General features: G+C 36.2%; 1 protein-coding gene across 13 annotated transcripts in view; it reads left to right on the forward strand.

The window, feature by feature from the left end:
* Nucleotides 1-20,792, forward strand: part of Ank3 (ankyrin 3) — a 632,006-nt gene that overhangs the window by 398,253 nt on the left and 212,961 nt on the right. For all 13 annotated transcript variants that reach the window (XM_078041667.1, XM_078041715.1, XM_078041711.1 and 10 more), the window contains 4 exons: nucleotides 8,652-8,753; nucleotides 9,146-9,244; nucleotides 9,425-9,523; nucleotides 16,908-17,006. In XM_078041667.1, coding sequence (XP_077897793.1) covers nucleotides 8,652-8,753; nucleotides 9,146-9,244; nucleotides 9,425-9,523; nucleotides 16,908-17,006 — 399 coding nt within the window. The remainder of the gene's footprint in view (nucleotides 1-8,651; nucleotides 8,754-9,145; nucleotides 9,245-9,424; nucleotides 9,524-16,907; nucleotides 17,007-20,792) is intronic.

Genomic DNA, 20,792 nt, shown 5'->3' on the forward strand with positions numbered 1-20,792 from the left:
GGAGACAAGGATCTCTAGAAGAGTTAATAGTGCAACTTCGTAAGACTATCGATAGCCAAGCAGACCAGAACAAATGCTTGTAGAGGTAGAGAGAGAACCGGTCAAGTCCAGTGTTTATCAAGAAAATTAGCAGATGCGATGTGGCCTTTGAGCTGGACCTAGGATTCAGTAGTGGAGTCTGTTGATGGGAGATTTCACTGGGGAGAAGGGGAGTAGTGAGGACCACTAGCAACAAGGATGTCCTCGGTAAAATCACCGTCCTGGGTAGTTGTGGGACCAGTCCAGAAATAATAAACTGTCTAAATCACCTTTAAGAGTAGTATCCCTGTCTTATTTCAGGCTGGAATGTGGATGGGTGGGGGGCAGGTTTAAAGGGCCTCAGAGGCTATGTCCTAGAAGTTGACTGAGTACCTGGTTTAAAAGTGGAAACATTTTTACAAATGAAATTTATCATTAAACACCAATATATAAAACAGAAGAAAGTCAATCTACTTAGGATGAAGCTGAAGATAGACTCATGTCACTGCTCACTGAGTGGTACTCACTTTGCACCCTGGTGTGCCCCAACTGCGGGGCTCTGTACAACCCAATTTGAAAACCAGTGGTGTTAAGGAAAAATCCTGAGTTTATGATCCTGGGTTTTAATCTTTGATTACTATTGAGCCGGATGACCTTGAGAAAGCAGCTTAACTTCTACAAACTTTAGTTTTCTGCCTCTGTAGTGAAGATTCCTATTTTGATTAAATATTTAAGAAAGAAATAATAACTATGCATATAATGATACATAGCACATTGTAATAATATATGTAAAATGCTTAGTAAGGCCCCCAACATACAGTGGATACTGAATAAATTTCAGCTATTCTCCTTGTCATGACTTTGTGGGAACCTCAGTAGCTACTCGGGAACTCCTGAACATTGTTCAGTGCTCTGAGCAGATTCAACTAAGCCAACTACAACCTCCTAGAGGTTTTTTTAAAAATGATCTGGGCATCATATAGCAGTTGCCTGAGCTGGCCAAGGTACAAGGTGAGCAAAGAAAAACTTAAAAAGAATAAGCATACTTTCAGCTATAGAGAAAGCTAAGGTATTCAGAAAAATTACAAGTCTTTAGGAGTGCATCTCTGAATTAGTCTTTAAAAATAAAGGGATTTGCAGACATCAAAGATGATGTGAAAGGAAGAACCAGTTTTACTTAGTGGCACAGATAGAACACAGGAGACAAAGTCTAGGTCATGCCCATGGTGTACAGTCTAAAAGAGACACTGAATCAAGCTGATTATTAAAGGTCATGGTTCCCAATAGCTAGGTAAACAGGAAATGAACTCATAGAAGATATACCAGAAACTTGCCTGACTCTGAGGCTATTGGAAAAAAAATCTCCCCTGAGAATTCATGACCACAGGAACTACTCATACTCTACCAGTTTGAGATCAAAATTTATCTGTGCAGTCTTTAAACCAAAAAAAAACAAAAAGCCCTCAAGCCAAGCATTTATTTTCAAAGTAACCTTGGATTGAGAGTGCCTGTAGGCAACTGGCAGGAGCAACCTCAAAAATCTTCTGGGACTACAGTAATATTAACCTAGGGGCTAAAGAATTGCCGAAGATTAATTTCTAAGGAATTTGTGTTTATTAGTAATCACAAATGACAGAAATGTACATTGGTGCAATCACTTCCTAAAGCAATCGGTAATTAAAGTTGAAAAGGCACATAGCCAATGACCCAGCTTTTAGGATCCTAGGTATATACCTTTAAAAACTTTTGCCTTCGTGTACCATTGTGCTATGGTGCCAAATATTAATGGCAACATCTTTCACTGTAGACTCAGAAACAGCGCAAAATCTATCAACTCTGCCGTGGATAAATAGTGTTATATCACATAATAGAATCTTCTACAGCAGCACTGATAAATTGACTGGAGTTACGTGTCAGCCGGGAAGACTCTAGGAAACACATTAGACAAAATAAGCATGTCACAGTTGGATTTATAATGTATGATTCCACTTATGTAGAGTACTGAGACCATCGACTACGTCATGTTTAGCTTAGGGACACGTGCAAGAATGTTAAGAATGATGCCAGAATGCTTAACTAGATCAGGGGATCCCTAGGGGAGTCGTTCAAGGAAGGGCTGGCTGGGAGTCCACAAAGCCACCTGTAACTTTGATACTTGCACTGACTGATAGGTATATGGGGGTTTCTTTCATGATTTTTCTTCATATATATCTTATGTACTCTTTTGTTTCTATGACGTGTGTTCTTGTTAGAAGGAAAATGGAGAACTGAAAGCCCTTGGGACTGTATAATGGGTAGGATGTATTTATGTAACTTTCTGGTTCAGAGAAAGAAACAAAAGTAGTAATTGGTCACAATAAAGGATGTATACCTGGGTAGCCTCAGTCATCCTGGGACCTTTAAATAGAAATAAAGAAATCTGTCCTTCACGTCTATTTTAGTAACCAGTTGCAGTGGCAGATACATTACACGTGTCAGGGAACTGTTGCTGTTGCTGTTGTTGAGGTGGGGGAGTTGTAGAACGTGGAAGTCGAAACGTATGGGGATAAGGATGAGCAGAGACTGGACTCCGAGTGTTGGGCTTGGAGAGAGTAGAGGAAGCCCTGCAAGCCATGAGATCAGCTTGAGAGAAAGCAGAGGAAGGAAAGAAATTTGAGTTCTAACTTTGAAAAGGCCCAGTATTCACTGATAGACTGAGGCTATGCAGAACCAAGTGAGTGAAGAAAGATAAGAGACGCTAAAAAGATGATGTTCAAGAAAAAGGAGGTGATCTACTCTCAGTTCAACCCTGTGAGCGGAGAGATTTAAATGCCAGAGGATTTGATGATTGGGATTTGGTTGGTGAGTTTGCACCAAGAGGCATTTATTGATTATGGAGAGAAACCATATTGCCAGAAATGCAAATAAGAATTAGAGTAGAAGGTCTAAAACTGTGAAGCCTAAACTAATCTTTCAAAAAGATTGATATTTAAAGGATAACCTAAAAATAAAATTCTTATTGTTTGTTATGGACTTGCTTGGTTGATCTCTTGACATAAGGTTGAAATTAGACAACTTATTTCATTTGACAGATGAGAAAAAGGTAACACTGTTAGTAATGCAGTCAGGATAGTAAAGTAGGTACAGTCCGTGAGTGCTTCGGTTCCTCATCAGTCTCCTACACTGAGAAGTAGAGGAGATCACTGCTTACAAATGATCTAGGTGCTGGGTAGAAAAATCAGAAGGTAGTTTTGGGTTTGGGTTGTTCTGTTTTCTCTTTTGGAGAGACCTAAATACATTGGTAGACAAAAGACAGGTCCCCAGAAGAGAAAAGGAACATGAAGCTTACTGGAAAAACCATCTGACCCTTCACGTGGTTCCCAGTGGTTGGAAAGTTTTAGGAGAAAGGTGGAGAACTGATAGGTCAAGTATAAATAGGCCCCAGAGATTGCCCTCTTACCTCTAGCTAGAGGCAAAGGATCCAAGCTCTGTTATACATTCACTGAGCCTCCAATCTACATTTTATTTAGGGATCTACTGTTGGTTTGATCTATAACTCATTATGAATTCAGTAAAGGAATTCTGGTCTGGGATAATATATCTGAAAGTACCTACCGTCAGTTCAGTGGTTGAACAGATAGACTGATGGAGAATGAATGAATGAACTAAGAGAATAGACCAAACATTTAGTGTTAAGTTCCATCTCTGCCATTCGCAAGCTACATGTTCCAAGAAAGTCACTCATCCTCTCTACAGTTCATTTTCTCACTTAGAAAATGGAGCTACTAACAGTTACCTACTTGTATAGTTTATTAGGTCTGCCATAATAAACCATCACGAATTAAATGGCTTAAAGCAACAGAATTTATTCTTTCACAACTCGGGGGCTTGAGTTGAAAATCAGAGTGTCAGGAGAATCATCTTCTCCCAAAGGCTGTTAATGTAGGTTTCTTCTGTGCCTATTCCAAGTTTCTGGTGACTCCAGATGGTCTCTGCTGATGGCAGCAAAATCCTAATCTCTTTCCTCTTCTTAATGTGACCTTCTCTCTGATATATCCACATGTCTTCTCTTCTTATAAGGACACCGGTAAATGGACTTATGCCCCATTCTAACACACTATGACCTCATAACTAAATCCATCTGCAAAGATCCTATTTTCAAATAAGATCATATTCTGAGATCCCAATGGACATAAATTTTAGGGGATACCATTCAACCCACTGTACTACTTCATAGAACTACTATAAGGCTAAGCATAAGGACTTATGCAATTAGACATAGTATATTAAATGATAATAACATAAACTAACATAAGTTCTTGCAATAGTGTCTAGCATATAGCAAGAGGTGTATGAAGTATTAAGTTACTATTTATTGGTATTTAGGGAATGCGTTTTCTTTCTAACCCCTGTATTTTACAGAATATCAATATTCCAGTTTAGGTAAAGATGCTAAGTTATTAAATTAATTCATAATAATGCTTGATTTTTGTCCCTGAAACTATTTTTTGAAAAACCATGAGATTTATATTTCTTCTTTGTGTAGTAAAATGGCTAATAAAACATAAAATTTTCTTTCTGTCTTTTTGATGGTGGTGGGGCTTGAACCCACGCTAAGCAAATACTACACTGTACTTCAGCTTTTTGTTTTCTCAATTCTCACATCAGATTTTGGTCTTTAAGGGAAAAACAGTGTTGACTAACCTCTTTCTTATCTTTGCAAGGACTAATACCGTAGGCAATGTCCTCCTCCATCTGATGTTTCACATGGGAAAGCCTAATTTCTCTTTGAAACTGATTTTCTTCCACAGTAATTTATCAACAGTCACATTTATGTATGTATGTGTGCATTTTTACAGTTCTGGTGATGGAACCCAGGGGCATTCTACCACTAATCTTTATCCCAATCCTTTTTTATGCATTATTTTGAGGCAGTCTCATTAAGTTGCTGAGGCTGGCCTTGAACTCACAAGAACGGAAGATGGCTACCTTGCTTGCAGGTGGTTGAGTAAAAGAAGGAACTTCTTGGTTCTTTTCCTGTGGGCTTTAATAATTTCATTTTCTAAATTGTCAAGTTTTCTTCAGGGCAGTCTTCATCTCCTTCATCTGCCTTTTGACTCTTTTTCTTCCTCTTTTTGCCCTTTTAAGTATAAAGTTACTGTTTAGAAATGGCGAGCATGTTAGTATATAACTATATATACTAAAGTGATGACAATTTTTGTCCTTTCTTATATTTCTTAATGTTCTGAGGCAATAAATTAACACAGAGAATTGTTTTAATAACAAAGCTTTTGAGTAAAATAGAAATAATAAACTTATCTACCAGAGGATCTATCACAAGAGCAGGATTTCTTAAATACAGATCCATGACTAGCTTAATACTCCTGAGCTATATGAAATGGGTGCAAGTTATATGTGCATATGTAGATTTGGTGGATATAGGCATAAATTGTCTTCCATTGGACACCAGCACTGTCCCCAATCTCCACAGACAAATCGGTGGATGCTCAAGTCTCTTATGTAAAATGCTATAATATTTGCATATGACCTGTGTATATTCTCCTTATATTTTAAATTCCTAGATTACATGTACCTAAACCAATATAAATGCTACATAAATAGTTATACTGTGTTGTTTGGGAAATAAAGACAAGTTTTTTAAGTGTGTCGATATTTAATATACACAATTTTTTTAGAAATGTTTTTTAAATATCCTGTTGATTGAATCCACAAATACACAACTGGGATGTGGAAGATCATGTATATAAAAGAAAATTCAATCCTATCTTTTTTATTCTCCAAAGAATTCAGATCTCAGGTAAAGAACCACTAAATTAAAAGTTTATCTCATCTGAATCTATTTATTTTGCTTTACAAATTTGGGTAGAAAAATTCTGAGGAAAATGGACAGTGCATAGAATTACCAAATCTTTCTAAATCTGGAATCAAGTCAAAGACTTTTTTCCTTGAATTATCTCACTTTTTTTTTTCAATAGCAGCTTCCTTAGTTGTTTTTATGTGCCTCAAGTCAGAGTTTGGGATGCTTAACTCACAGTTGTTATCTCTGGCAGTTGAATACCCAGGCTGATGTCATTTGTTCCCAGAACAGCATCTGAGCCCTTCTGGGCAAATTTACTGATAAGTCATTGAGCAGGCACAAAGATGGTGATGTTTTATGGTACAATGAGCCAGCCTTGCATAGATAATTTAATTCTAACTGAACTTATAGACAAAAAAACTGACCTCCTTGAAGTAGTAAACCTCTTTTTTAAAAAAATATTTGCTTATTTTTAGTTGTAGTTGGACACAATACTTTTATCGGAAACCTCTTTTAAGACTGCATTTTTTTCTTTAAATTCCTGGAAACTTTATATGATTCCTTCTTTGTCTGATTTGAAACTTTCTCTTATTGTCTTCATTTTTCTTAACTCTGCTCTGATTATATACATGCTTAACTCAAACTCCAATTTTATTTTGAGTAATATCTATGTGTGCTTGCAGCCCCCTGGCTCAGTGACTTCATCTATGATATATGATGTCCATCTCTGCATCATAGCAGATTCTCAACTTAAATACCTGCTGCAAATAATTTGATTACCAGTTATTTCCGGTGTGCTTGTTTGTTGATTCAGCCATTCACAAAACATCTATAGACACCTACATCTTCTAGTTACAAGAAAAACAAAAAGATGGATATCATACGTAGGTCGGGTCACTGCATTGTGCTACATGAAGGTGTGTGACAACCTAGAGATTTTAGCCTTTTTAAACTAGCAATCTTCATTTACTTAAATAAAGTAGTTCACAATTGGAGAAACCTTGCCCTTCATGAGACATTTGGCAATTCAAAGACATTTTTAGTTGTCACAAATAGGGAATATGACTATACTTGGCTGGTCAAGACCAAGGATGCTAGCAAGCACTGGATGATGAACAGAACTGCCCCCAACCCCAGCAAAAGAATTATTCAGATCAAAATGCCAATAGTGCTAAGATTGAGAAGCCTTGATTTGGCTCAAGAGGAAATGTTCATTAGTTCAAAGAGTTTACTGCCATAAAGGGGAGGGGTAGAGGAGACCCTGGAGGCAGTGGCTTCTCCTCTGAGGTGCTGAGCAGGTCAGTTCTTACTGATTGATTTACACCAGGATGAAAGACTTCTCCAAGAGACAGAATTTCCTTCATGTCAATTACATTTTCAGGGATGTGTTGGTGTTCTCCAAAGCTTGGCATCTTGATGTCTTTCCAGTTGCCTGCTTCTTAATCTGCCTCTGCTTGTTCTAAAGGGGTTTACAATTTAGAGTGGGAGGATGGGTATACCAAAACTATGCTTCTGTGATAAAACCAGAAGAGCTCAGTACAATTAAGGTGTTGGGAGCACTGAGCCATTAAGCCCTGCCCTGGGGGGTCTGGTAGATTTCACAGAGAAGTGGCATTTGAGCAGGGGCTTTGAAGGGGCATTCACCATATGGCTGCAGGAGGAAACTTTCCTCTTTGAAGCCATGCCCTATGTGATTGCATTTATAATCAGTGACAAATTATTTTGTCTGCTCTTTCAGGAGCCAAACTACTTTTGTACTGTTCTACATTGAGCAAGACTCCTTTACAAACTTTGCAGGACCAACTTTGCAGTTTTTTTCTCTCACTATCTTTTTTCTATTAAAGATTTTAATAGTAGTTGTGTTCAACTGTGCAATCTAAGTATTTGAGATTAGCAGTAATTCAGAGTTGCAAGCTGTCAACGAATGAATTACCTGTCTTGTTTTACTGTCTTTACATTTTGTTTGCTGTCCCAAATGGGGTTTTCTCCAGGCTGTGGTCTTAGCTAGCTTGAAAATCGGTACAAAAAGACACTTCACACTCCAAGTAGGCTGTTCTACATGCTTTTGAAATTCAATCTGCATTCTAAAACAAGGCTGAATCCTGTATGAATATACACCTGATGATCATCATCTACAAATTCCTTTATTATTTATTTATTTATTTATTTATTTTGGTGCCAAGGATTAAACCCAGGGGCACTTAACCACTGAGCCACATCCCCAGCCCTTTTTTATAATTTATTTAGACACAGGGTGTCACTGAATTGCTAAGCACCTGGACTTTGCTGAGGCTGGCTTTGAACTCATGATCCTCCAGCCTCAGCCTCCCGAGCTGCTGGGATTATAGTTGTGTACCACAACACCCAACTTCAAATTCTTGTTAAATACTATAACAACAGAAAAGGTGTTAATATCTTTGTGAAGTGACCAGTTGAATATTTGGCTGTGGTAGATTTAGAAAACTGAAATTGATGTTAAATTTCAGATACAGGAGAATTAGCAAGTGCTCTTTCTAATATGATTGCTTAGGATTCAGGCTTCCTCTTCACTCTCTGTAAATTGTACATTGATTGAAGTTGCCTAAATTTCCCTTCTCAATTCGGAATGATTTATAACATGAAAGAAGTGGTAATTTTGTACACTTCTGAAACTAACTTGTAAAGATCTTGCCATTTTCTTGGTGACTTTGCAGAAAAATTACTCTTTTTTTGTTAGAAACAGAACAGTTCGGTTGCTTTCATTTGAATTTAGACTACAAACCCCTGGTAGTTATAAATCTGCACTTTAGTTTCGTTTTTTCATCAAAATTTTTTTTTATTTTGTTTTTCATTTTAGTCTGATGCCAACGCAAGTTACTTAAGAGCAGCTCGAGCTGGACACCTAGAAAAGGCCCTTGACTACATAAAAAATGGAGTTGACATCAACATTTGCAATCAGGTCAGTTTGGGTCATTGTTGTTTATTTGTTTTATTCAAATTCTAAGTATTTAGACTTTAAACTGGTTAAAGCTTCCATTAAATATTAGGAAGATTTTCTCCTCTTGTTGTTTTTTTTTTTTCTGTTAAATTTTACCAGCTTGGTATTATCAAATTAGTCTCTGCTTGTCAGAAGTTCAGAAATGGTAGCATACATTCTTTAATAATTCCTGCAATTTTAGTAATAATAATGAAGCAACCCACCTAGTTTTCAAGTACTCCTGCTCCTAATTTAGGTTGCTCACTGCACATATGCAAGCAAATATCACTGAGATTATCCCCTTTTCTAGTACCGATCATTGAGTGCTCTATTTTCAACCCGCCCAGTAAAGCTTTCCTTTTGCTTTTTATCAGAATGGGTTGAATGCACTCCATCTTGCTTCCAAAGAAGGCCATGTGGAAGTTGTTTCTGAACTGCTACAGAGAGAAGCCAATGTGGATGCAGCCACCAAGGTCAGTATCAGTGGATGCTTTTTATGTCATTTGCCCATTTCAGTGAGGATTCTGTCCTCAATAAGAATGAGGGTACATTTCTTGTGAAATACTTGTCAGCTGTATTCCCTTGGGGAGCTTTAAACATAGGGAAATTAGAAAGGTGACAGAGTTCACATTGTCATGCTTTTCACTTTCCAGAAAGGAAACACAGCGTTACATATCGCATCTTTGGCTGGGCAAGCGGAGGTGGTCAAGGTCTTGGTCACAAATGGAGCCAATGTCAATGCACAATCTCAGGTAAACCTACAACTCTATTGCAAAGGAACTGTGCTATAATTTACAAATAATGTTCATTGGGTGAAGTGCTTGCTTGGTTCACATATCCTCTAAGAACATGATACTTAAGGGCTCTATTAAGTTCATATTTATCCTCATTTGTAATACGTGTGTGCTGAGAGGTAGAAATTTTTAACAGTGGTCTATTGATGGAACTCTATGACTAGTAGTCATACACAAATGCTTAGGGGATTTCTGAAATGCAAAATCTTATACTCTATGATGCTGGCCCAGGTTGGTCCAGTCACATTATTTATTATGAAAAATAATAGATAATGAAACTTATGAAAAATTGGGGTTTTTTTCTGAACTTGGAATTTCAGAATACATCAGTGCTTCTCCTAGTTGAGAAAGAGAAGAAACTGCTCAATTCTTCTTCATTAAGGCATCATTGCTGTTCTCTGAAACAGATTAAAAATTTAAAAATGGGCAGAAAAAACTTTAAAAAGTCTTCAAACTTTAAAGTGTTCAAAATATTTGTACTAAATAGAGGTCGTCCTATAACTCTCAAGAGTCTTACAATGAGGTTCTAAAATGAAAACTAATAGGTTATCATTTTAAACTGGGGTCTCAAGGAATTAACTTCACTTTACTGGTTTAAAAATATATGCTTCATTATTCAAGTATTCATAATTTACCTCCTACACAGTCCCTTAGAGGTTGTAAAGCAAACATCATGACCCAAGAATATCCACTGAGGACTTGGCCACTTTTAAAACTAGTCTTCATGCAAACATTTTTTTTCCATTTGAATGCCGATGTCTCTCTTTATCTGTCAAGATCTCCACCAGGGTGTTGGGTCTTGAAGAAATTTATTACAGAACAAAATTGCAAGTTTTGTCAAAGATACAGAGTTTTTTGAGGTCCTAGAGAAAGACATGATTCTTTGTCAATATTTGGCCATGCAACATGTGAAGAATTAGGTTTATTTCCTGTTAGATGTTTGATATGAGAATAATTTGAACATCAAAAGATTAAATGAAGAAAAATAATAAGTGAGATCTTTGTTCTCAGGTACTTCTGGAAAAAAAAGACGATTTGCTAATTATGCTGAGGAAATAAAAAGCAAATGAATAATGTGATAACATCATGTAATTTTGTTGGAAAAGTTATGCTTCTCCCGCCCCCCGCCCCACTAAAAAAAAAAAAAAAAAATCACTACTCATTTAGTCTGTTTATTCCAAGAACCTCATACATGACTGCAGTTATAAGCTGTGTTTTGTTGAATCACATAAACTTAGATTTACAATGTCTACTTTTATCTTTCAAGACTAAGTCTCAAGAAAACTTTTTATATCGTTGACAATGGACTTTGGATCTTCAGTTTAAGTGCACATGGTTTCATCCCCTTTTCTAGTACTGATTATCTTCACATAACAGGAATCTCTTCTGCTGTATGGGTCTGCAGCACTGCAGTGACTTCCTCTCCCATTTGCTACACCCAGAGCGGCAAGAGCTCTGTCACCATTCAACTTCAGAGCCATGGAAAAGGAAGTGCTTGCAGCTATATTTGCTCTAATTTCTTTCCAGTTACCTGTGGTTGGACCTTTGTCACATGGTCTATGCCAGGTGTTCTGACCTTCTGTAAGAATTCACTTCAACTATTAATAATTTTCTAGAAAGGGGTGACAGAAATCTGAACATTGGCAAGTGTTTTGAGAGAGAAAAACCAGTTGACTATAATAGAAGCATCATGCTTTTAAGCCAATTTTTTTTTTCCAAAATATTGCCACACATTTTCACTAAAAAAAATTTCTCGTTTTAGGCCCCAAGATAGTGGGAAACTCTTTATTCCATTTATTTTTTTTTTTTTGTATTCCCAAAAGAGGAAAAATAAACAACTTCCTTTTAAACATTACACGCATTCTTGACTGATTTTTTTAGAGCAGCTATAGTTTCAAACCTGCTCTGCAGTGTCTGGGAAAACTGCAGTTGAAATAAAATCCTAGGCAGTTTTTATTTCAATTTATGCACATTCCACACTGCTGAGACAGGGAGGGAGAAGGATGTAGCCTATGGGATTCCCTGACACACAGTGCATAGCAGAGGGTTTCCCCTTCCTCTGGGGTCCTGCCCTAGTGCATCTTCTGCATAGCCTTGCTCTGTGGTTAATTCAGGTAACGAGGTGACCATGCAGCAGAGTGGGTTTTCCCTGATAATTCCTCGTAGCAACTCTTCAGTAGAAACTTTTATAAAGAATAGCAAGCAATGGTGCCATGAAAGAAGATTACATTCCATTGAGGTGGCAGCACATAAAATGTCACGGGGATATTAATATTCACAAAAGAGAGTATCTTTCTCTAAGTGAAATTTTAACCTATTAGCAATGTGTAATGGCCAATAAGAAATAGTTGAGAGAGCCCCTTGCGTTCCCTGAGTATTAAAATTCTCCTTTAAAATAAAAATGACATTGGACAACATAGGAATTCACAGATTTTATTTAACTAATTTTTGCTGTTGCCTTGATCTTAGATCTTAAAAAGATCATTAACTCTTTTTGGGGTGTTGGGGTAATACTTGGGGTTGAACTCATGGGTACTCAACCACTGAGTCATATACTCAGCCCTATTTTATATTTTATTCAGAGACAGGATCTCACTGAGTTGCTTAGTTCCTTACTTTTGCTAAGGCTGGCTTTGAACTGGAGATCCTCCTGCCTCAGCCTCCCAAGCCACTGGGATTACAGGCAGGCACCACCACACCCAGCAAGATCATTAACTTTTACTTAATATTAATTAACATCCCAGAGATCACTTAACCATACCTTAAGAAAGAGGTTGGATTGGTTACTTACATTGTAATTATGAAGAATTTTTCTATTGTTAAATCCTTAATATGTTGCACTAAGTGTAACAGTGAACAGTGTTGAAAAATCTCAAACTGCTAAGTCACATGACATCCTTCACTCTTCTCCCTTTTGTCTTTATTCTGTAATATAAAATTGTGTTTATAAAGAGGCAATACCTTTTCAGATAGCATTTCGGCTATCAAAATATTCTAAAGGAAAAATTTTTTCATGATGGCATTAATGATGGCAAGACCCACTAAGTCACCCAGAGCTCCTTATGTGCCTTTTTGGTCTTTGCCTGTATGGCAGTGTTCCTGTGGTAGGAAAGTTAGATCCTAACAAAGTTAGACAAATGAATATGATCCAGATGAGGCTCCCTGACTTATGACCTTGTATTAAACCTCCAATCTGACTTTCACAAAAATTACAGCCATATATGAATCGGCAAAATCTTCACAATGCCCTTCTATCTTAATTAAAAACAGCACCTTATGATGCACAGAGGCCATAGAGAACTAGAATGGCTGGGAAAATTGCACAGATAAAATTTAAGACCTTAAATGAAACCAAAGGAGGGATCTTTATTTATTTATTTTGGTGGGTATTGTGCTGGATGCCTCCATGCTGTCTACCAAATTATAAGTCTGCTGATTTACATGCTTATTATAGCACCACTGTAAACATTCAGAGCAGAAGGTATTGAAGGTATTAGATAAAAATCAGACTTCAAATAGCATACTCATTGGATCTGAAGCTGCTCTGCCTTTTGAGAATTAAATCTATTGTTGCTCCAGAAAAGAAAATGTAAATCAGGCACCTTATGTTCCTTTTCTACCAGTTTTGTTTTGGAAATTTCCTAACTTAAGAAATTAATATGAAAATAATGGTGTACTTTTTTTTCTCTTAAGAAGGGAAGAATCTTTCTGAAATATGACCCTTCTCCCAATCCAGGTCCACTTCACTAAAAATCATTACAGCTATCAGCCATCCAATGACAACACACTGAATTACTGTAGATGCCTTAAGCCTTCTTGAGCTAAAGAGTGATGATAATGTTTTTATTCAATCTTCCCAAAGGATGCTTACAATTTTCTTCCTAGAATCATAACAGAGTGATATATGTATTTTCGTACCTTGTTGATCCTTTCTTGATAGATGAAATTGGTGACAATTTGTATTTAGATTCATGGAACAGAAATTAACTTAAGCAAATGTAAGGATGGACTTATTAGAATTAGATGGAGAACAACAAGAATAAAAGACTAAATAAGCTTTTAAAAAGTTTAAGGGACCTGATACTTGGGGTAGAGGGCAGTGGAGCCTGACCAAAACCAGAGTCAGATTTTCCCATTAATCTGGTTCCTGTAAGTCAGTGAGTAAAGAACAGCTGGGGAGAGTAGATTCTAAAGAGCAAAACAAAGGTATCCAGTACATGTCTCCCGCATAGTTACAGAAGGGCAAGCCTATCTGTCACCAAGTTCAACCAAGTCAAGCCACACTTACATGGCAGGGAAGAGTGATTTTTTCCAAAAGAAAATAAGGGTAACATTGTCAAATGAAGAGGAACTCGATGTGGGTAGGGTTAACCAAAACCATAGCAAAGTCAAATAAACACACACACCACAATCGCCTACTATAAAATTAAAATTTCAGTCATGAAGTCTCCCCCCATTTTTTTTTTTAATCACCGTAGACAGCAGAAATAGCACAAGACCATTCATGGTTACATATTGTATGATTCATTTATATGAAATGTACAGAATAGACAAAGCCACAGAGATGAAGTAGATGAGTGATGAGTAGCTGCCAGGGGGTGTGTAGGGTGCTAGTACTAGCAGGTAAGTGCTGAGGATGAGTCCTGGAGCAAGGGGCTGCGTCTTGACCAGGCTCCTGTCTGTCGAGGCCAGTTGCCCAGTGTTGTGAATATACTAAAACCCACTGAATTGTATACTCTATAAGGGTGAATCTTATAGATTGTGACTATCAAACAAATATTTTAAAAAATCAAAAAATGAACAAGAATGTGAACTTTCAGAAAATGTCTCACCTTCATGAAATAACCTTTGGATGGCAAGCCTTCATGAAAAATGGGGAAAGCCACCGTGGGAAACCGTTCATTACTGGGCTGTATCTTGCCGGGGCTCTTGCCTTTGTGATAATTCTTAATCCTAACTCTACACATCTCTTCTGCTATTATGAAAAAGGGCATGTGGAATGATTTAAAAGTTGTTTTTCTCAAGAATGGCTCGCTAGAAGACCCAGGTCTGTACGAATAGCATCCCCTTCAATCTTGCTTCCTGACTTGGGATTTTCTTCCTGGAACAGGAAATGCTTGGTTCTGGATGATGATCTCTGGACCAGGGGATGCGCACTGGGCTGGATGCCAGATGTGCCTGGGTAAACCAGTGTCTCTTAGGCAGCCCTGTACCACACCACCACAGCAGACCTTCCCCTCCTGCTGCTTAGAACCAACTGACATGACTTGACTTGTTGATACTTAGGTGTGAACTTTGGGAAGTTTTTCTTAAGAACTTTACTCCTAAAATTTGAAACTGCCCTCTGGAAATTTTGACTTTCAGAGAACTTGATGAAAGAAGACAAATGCTCAGTTATTCATTTGGCTGTAAGAAAAATCCACACTGGTTTTCACCTTTGTTTTCTTTTTCCATCCTTCCATTCCTATCTCCTTTATTCCTTCCTCCCTCTCTCCCTTTCTTCATATCGTTGCTTTAGTTTATTGCTAAAAGGACATTTAGTCAAGAATTAAATGACGTTTCATTTTGGTTAAGTAAGAAAATGAGAAAGATATAAGTATGGTGAAGGTAACCTAACTCTCTTTCAGTTTCCCTCATAGCTCTGGGAAAAGTGACAAAACACAACACACAACCCCCACAGAATGTTGCAGTTAGTCCATGCTTCATGTTTAAAGGCTGATGTAGCCTTCATGACAGAAACAATAGGCTCCAGAGATACTACCAGGCAGACTATTCCCCAGGAAGGAGCTAGCTGGCTGCTGTTATATTCCTCTGATTTTCTAATGTTGAGCTTGATAACCAGATAACTTGTTGCAACTGTGAGCAAACTGGAGTAAAATGAAGAGAGGTGCTCTCTGATGAGTATACAGGCCATGGTGGAGTTGTTTGGTCACTACCACTTTTATCTGTTCAAGGATATGGTTAGGGCATGGGACATTGAGCCCAGAGCTTCACACATAGTAGGCAAGCGTACTACCATTAAGCTAAAGTCCCAGGTGTTTTTATTTTGAGACAGGGTCTTGCTATCTTGCCCAGACTAGCCTCTACTTGGGATCCACCTGCTCAGCCACCCAAGTAGCTGGGATTACAGGCGTGTGCTGCCATGCCATCTTCAAGGATCTTCTTAATTTACTAATGCCCAGCTATAATTATGCCAAAAATGTGAGGTCACCAGAGGCTGAATTGTGGATTAGTAAGGTGATCGTACAATAATTGACATTTATAATGAGGCAACTCAACCTTTTGAATCACAAAGCTTGAATCCTATTTGGTAATATTTTAGTTTAAAATATATTTAGTTTCATGCTTTGAAATAGTATTATCTATATAATAATTTCATGAATAGTCATTTAAATAGAACTGTATTCTGTAATTAAATAAATGTCTTGGATACAGTCTTAATAAGATAACATACTTTAGCATGGATTAAAAAAAATGTATTCAGGGGCTGGGTATGTGGCTCAAGCGGTAGCATGCTCACCTGGCATGCGTACGGCCTGGGTTCGATGCTCAGCACCACATACAAACAAAGATGTTGTGTCTGCCGAAAAATAAAAAAAAAATGTATTCAGAGAATTTGTAGTTTGAGAAATCTTTAATATTTTAAAATTTTATTGTAAAATATCAATTTATTAGGTGTAAAAAATCATTCTAGATTACAAATACAGGAAACATGTTTTTAATAAGAAACGTAAGATGTCATATGCACATTCATTTGCTTAGATCCAAATGCATAAGCACATTTCAGACAATCATACACATACAAACTGAATGTGTGTGTGTGCATGTATGCATGTGCTAAGTTTGAAGCCATTTGAGACTGAAATAAGTTTCATCCAAAGTTGAAACTGTTTCAGATGCTTTTTGCCTGAGTATATTACATCTTTATTTTTAAAAGATAACTAATGAATGGTAGCTTTAACAACCAGATGTATTTTTCTTCATATCCTCATAGCATGTAGTAAAATACTTTAAATCATGGTAAGTGATGAATAAGTGGTTGATGACTGAATGAATATACTTATTTCTCAGAAGTGTGTAAATTGCTATGAATTAGACTTAGCTATAGACTATTATCTATGATCTGCATTCCAATTATGAATTGCAAAGTATAATTATGAATTATACTTACATTATGAATTTTGAAAAAATTATGGTACTTAGGTTTTCTGATAAATATGAATATCTACATTAAAGAATTACAGAAATTACATGGGAGCACTTCTCAGAGCATATATACTCAGTATCATGAAAAACAGCCTGGTTCTAGAAATGAGATAACCATTCGTTTCTCATTTTGCAGAATGGTTTCACGCCATTGTATATGGCAGCCCAGGAAAACCACCTGGAAGTCGTCAAGTTTCTTCTTGACAATGGTGCCAGCCAAAGCCTAGCCACAGAGGTAAGACACTTCAGCTTCTATGGTTAAGTTCACATTTACTAGATATTCTGTAAATCTGGAGTTGAGAATTTGCCCCATTAGGATTTAAAAGACAGCTGTACATTAACACGTGGGTCCATGCATTTTTATAAAATATGTTGGAAAATATTTTTTAATCTTTAAAAATCTTCCATTGCATAGATACATGCTCTACATGCCTGATTGTACCCTAAACTTGAACCTTTATTTTACTGTTTTAATATATATTCTAGAGAACATTTTTCTGTCTCTTAGTGATATTACCTCAAATGCACCCATTGTTCTGAATTATTTTTATTAAATATCAGTTTTAAATCCGTTTTTTTCCAGATTCGAGTTAGTCTAATTATGATTGGATTTGCATATTCCTGAAATTAACTAGTTAGATTTAATTCATACTTCTCAATAAAACTACTATGTATTTTAAAGTATCAAAGTGTATTTAAGGAAAAGTTCTATAGTCTTAAATAGAAGAAGTACTTAAAAATTGAAAGTTAAGTCATTGATGCTGTCTTGGGTAATGTAGTTTGTTTTTTTGAGTGAGTTGCTAAAAATCGGTTGCTAATAATAAAGGACCAACCCATGAGTATTTTTTATTTCTAATAAAGCAGTATTCCAACAGATGCAGGATTATTTTACCATAATCCCACTTCTCTTACTTACATGCAGTATATTTCCTGAAGTACAAGAAAAATAGCAACAGAGGAATCACACATAATCTCATTTACTTTTTGAAATAAATACTTCCTGGGGAAATCACTAGATGAATAAAGAAATTGTGAATACATGAAAGTACTCTCACCCTCATTCATAGTCAAAGAAATATGAACTCATTAATCTGTCTAAAGACAGAGATCCAATCATTTAACCATTAAACAATAAAATAGGTTGAGAAAGGAAACCAGAATTTTCCTATAATATTGCTGAATTGATAATGGTTACAAAACTTTTGTAGTAACTATCAAAAATTAATATTTACATACCTTTTCACTTAGCAGCTCCATACTAAGAATTTATATTACAGATATATTAGAATGCAAAAATAATACTATAGAAGAATGTTCATTAGCATTAATTTGTAATAATAATTTTTAAAAAAACTAAACAGAACCTAAACATGCACAAGTGGGGATCCTGTTTAATAAATGTTGGTATACAATAAAATGCTATTTGGCTTGTTTAAAATGAGACAAGACGCTATCTACTAACATAAGAAAGTGGCTGCAGTATTTTGCCATTAGTAGTTTCCTGTAAGAATTAGGAGGGAGTCATCTCACTTTATACCCTTCAATACTGCTGGAGAATTATATTATGAGACTTTATTATTTTTACGATAATATTCATAAAACTACTTGAGAAATAACACTGGCTGGTATCAAAAGAACAAACATTTGCCAGGAGCTGTGTTGCATAGTAGGCTGACCAGAGACAATGAAAATGTCTATTTCCAAAGAGAAGAAAGGACTTGGAATGTTTTTACTATAAAGAAACGATCAATATTTGAGGAGATATCTTTACTTCGATTTGAACAATTGTACAACACATCCCTATATTGAAATATTACATGGTACCCCATAAACATATGCAATTTTTATGTATCAGTTAAAAATAAATAAATAGAATATTTGCTAGGCACAGAGCAGGGCCTCTGTTTACCCTCAGGAGTAGCTGTTCTGAGGACAGTACCTCAGGTAGGATGCACAGGTCCATGCAGGAAGAATGAGGGCAGGGCGTGCCTTGTTGGTTAAGACAAATTGATTTCTATTTTTGAATGGAGATACCAAATAATATAAATGTCCTAATGAAAGTGATTGCACAGTGCTCTTGTGGTTGTTGGGTAGTATTTTCCAACATCAAGTTTATATAGCTAAGTAGCTCTTCTTTCTTGCTTTATATTTTTGAACAGCCAAGGAAAAAATTGTGAATTATTAAGATTCAACAAAGTGTTGTACTGTTGAAAGCAACTTTTGGTTCATGTTCTTAAACAATCACATTTTATGAGAAAAAACATTAAGAACCACAAACTTGTTATTTAATTTCAGAGTTAGACATCTTAAATTCAAAGAAAAGGTCAAAAGTAGGGGTAGGGGGGAACCAACAAGTCTCCTAAAATAAACAGATTCTTTACTTCCATCCCCCTATTTAAAAACATATGGAACATTTTGCCTACAACTCATATTTTTTGTTTTAGAGAGAGTGAGAGAGGAGAGAGAGAGAGAATTTTTAATATTTATTTTTTAGTTCTCGGCGGACACAACATCTTTGTTGGTATGTGGTGCTGAGGTTCGAACCCGGGCCGCACGCATGCCAGGCGAGCACGCTACCGCTTGAGCCACATCCCCAGCCCCTACAACTCATTTTATTTATTTAGAGACAGGATTTCATTGATTTGCTTGGTACCTGGCTAAGTTGCTGAGGCTGGCTTTGAACTGGCAATCCTCCTGCCTCAGTTTTTTGATACTCTGGGATTATAGGCATGCACCCCCGTGCCTGGCTGTAAGATTTCTTTACCTAAATTCACTACTAAACTTGTAAAAAGGTTTGTTTTCTTTTGTGTTTTTGTGGTTTTCTGTACTGGGGATTATTTAACCCAGGGGCACATTAACACTGACCCACACTCCCAGCCCTTTTTATGTTTTCTATTTTGAGGAGTTGCACAGGGCCTCACTAAGTTTCTAAGACTGATCTTCAACTTTAATCCTCTTGCCTCAACTGCCTGTGTTGCTCAAATTATAGGCGTGCACCACTGCACCCAACTTGAGAAAAGTTGTTATGCATAGTTCATGATCCTCTAAAAAACCACTTTTGTTGATCTGCTATCTTGCAGAACTGTTTTTTTTGACTTTTTAAAATTTTTGGTTTTTGCTTTGATAAAATCATTAGAAATCTAATGCAATATAATGTGCAAGTTCCTGATTGAGTAGGCAGGGAGTACAATGTTCATATTTTTTAAACATATTTGAGAGTATGCTATTCCATTGTCTGTCTTTGAAAAGCAATCAAAACTTGGATATAAAGCAATTTTTAATGTATATAGCACCCTTTAAACATCTGTTTCTTTTGAGTCTATTATTTGATAAATATGTAACTACTACACATTAGAGATTAGGTATTTTTCTTTGTGCTTTCTATTTTTTTCTCTTTTCAGTAGCTCTTCTTTAGAAGCAAGTATAAGCCCAACTTACTGTGAATAGATTTGCATTAGCTTGTAAGTTAATTGCTAAGTTGTCCTATATTTTAAGTTTTTAAGATCCAAGAAGTACAAAACCACAAGTAACTTTAAAAAAGGTCCTAAAATAGATCCTGAAATAATAGATTCAATCTTTGGCAAAAGATGCATATATTTTTTAAAGTTTGTATTCTTTTTCAGTACTTTAATGTTATTATTTCTTAGTTTTATGATGAGAAATAAATGTTCTCTGTAAATACAAGTAAAATCTCTATTTTCTTGAGAGCTACTGTTACATCTCTATATAGAGAACATTTGGTTCCCTGCAGATGTTCAATCTACTGAATTTTTCCTCTTCTTGTGGATTATTGGCATAGAAAATAAAAATAACAATAAGAAATAAATCCTTTTATTCATATGATTGATATGATATTCTAAGTATAGTATGGCTTTTTTATTAGCCATCAAATTGGTGACATTTATACAGAAGTCTGTATTTACAGAACAATCAGGGGCAATTAAGGGATCCTTTAAATAGGAAGTTTTTAATAGGATTTTTAATTTACTGAAAGATATCTGCCAAATTTCTTTAAACATTT

Source organism: Ictidomys tridecemlineatus, chromosome 1 (assembly GCF_052094955.1).
Source record: "Ictidomys tridecemlineatus isolate mIctTri1 chromosome 1, mIctTri1.hap1, whole genome shotgun sequence".
Taxonomy (NCBI): domain Eukaryota; kingdom Metazoa; phylum Chordata; class Mammalia; order Rodentia; family Sciuridae; genus Ictidomys; species Ictidomys tridecemlineatus.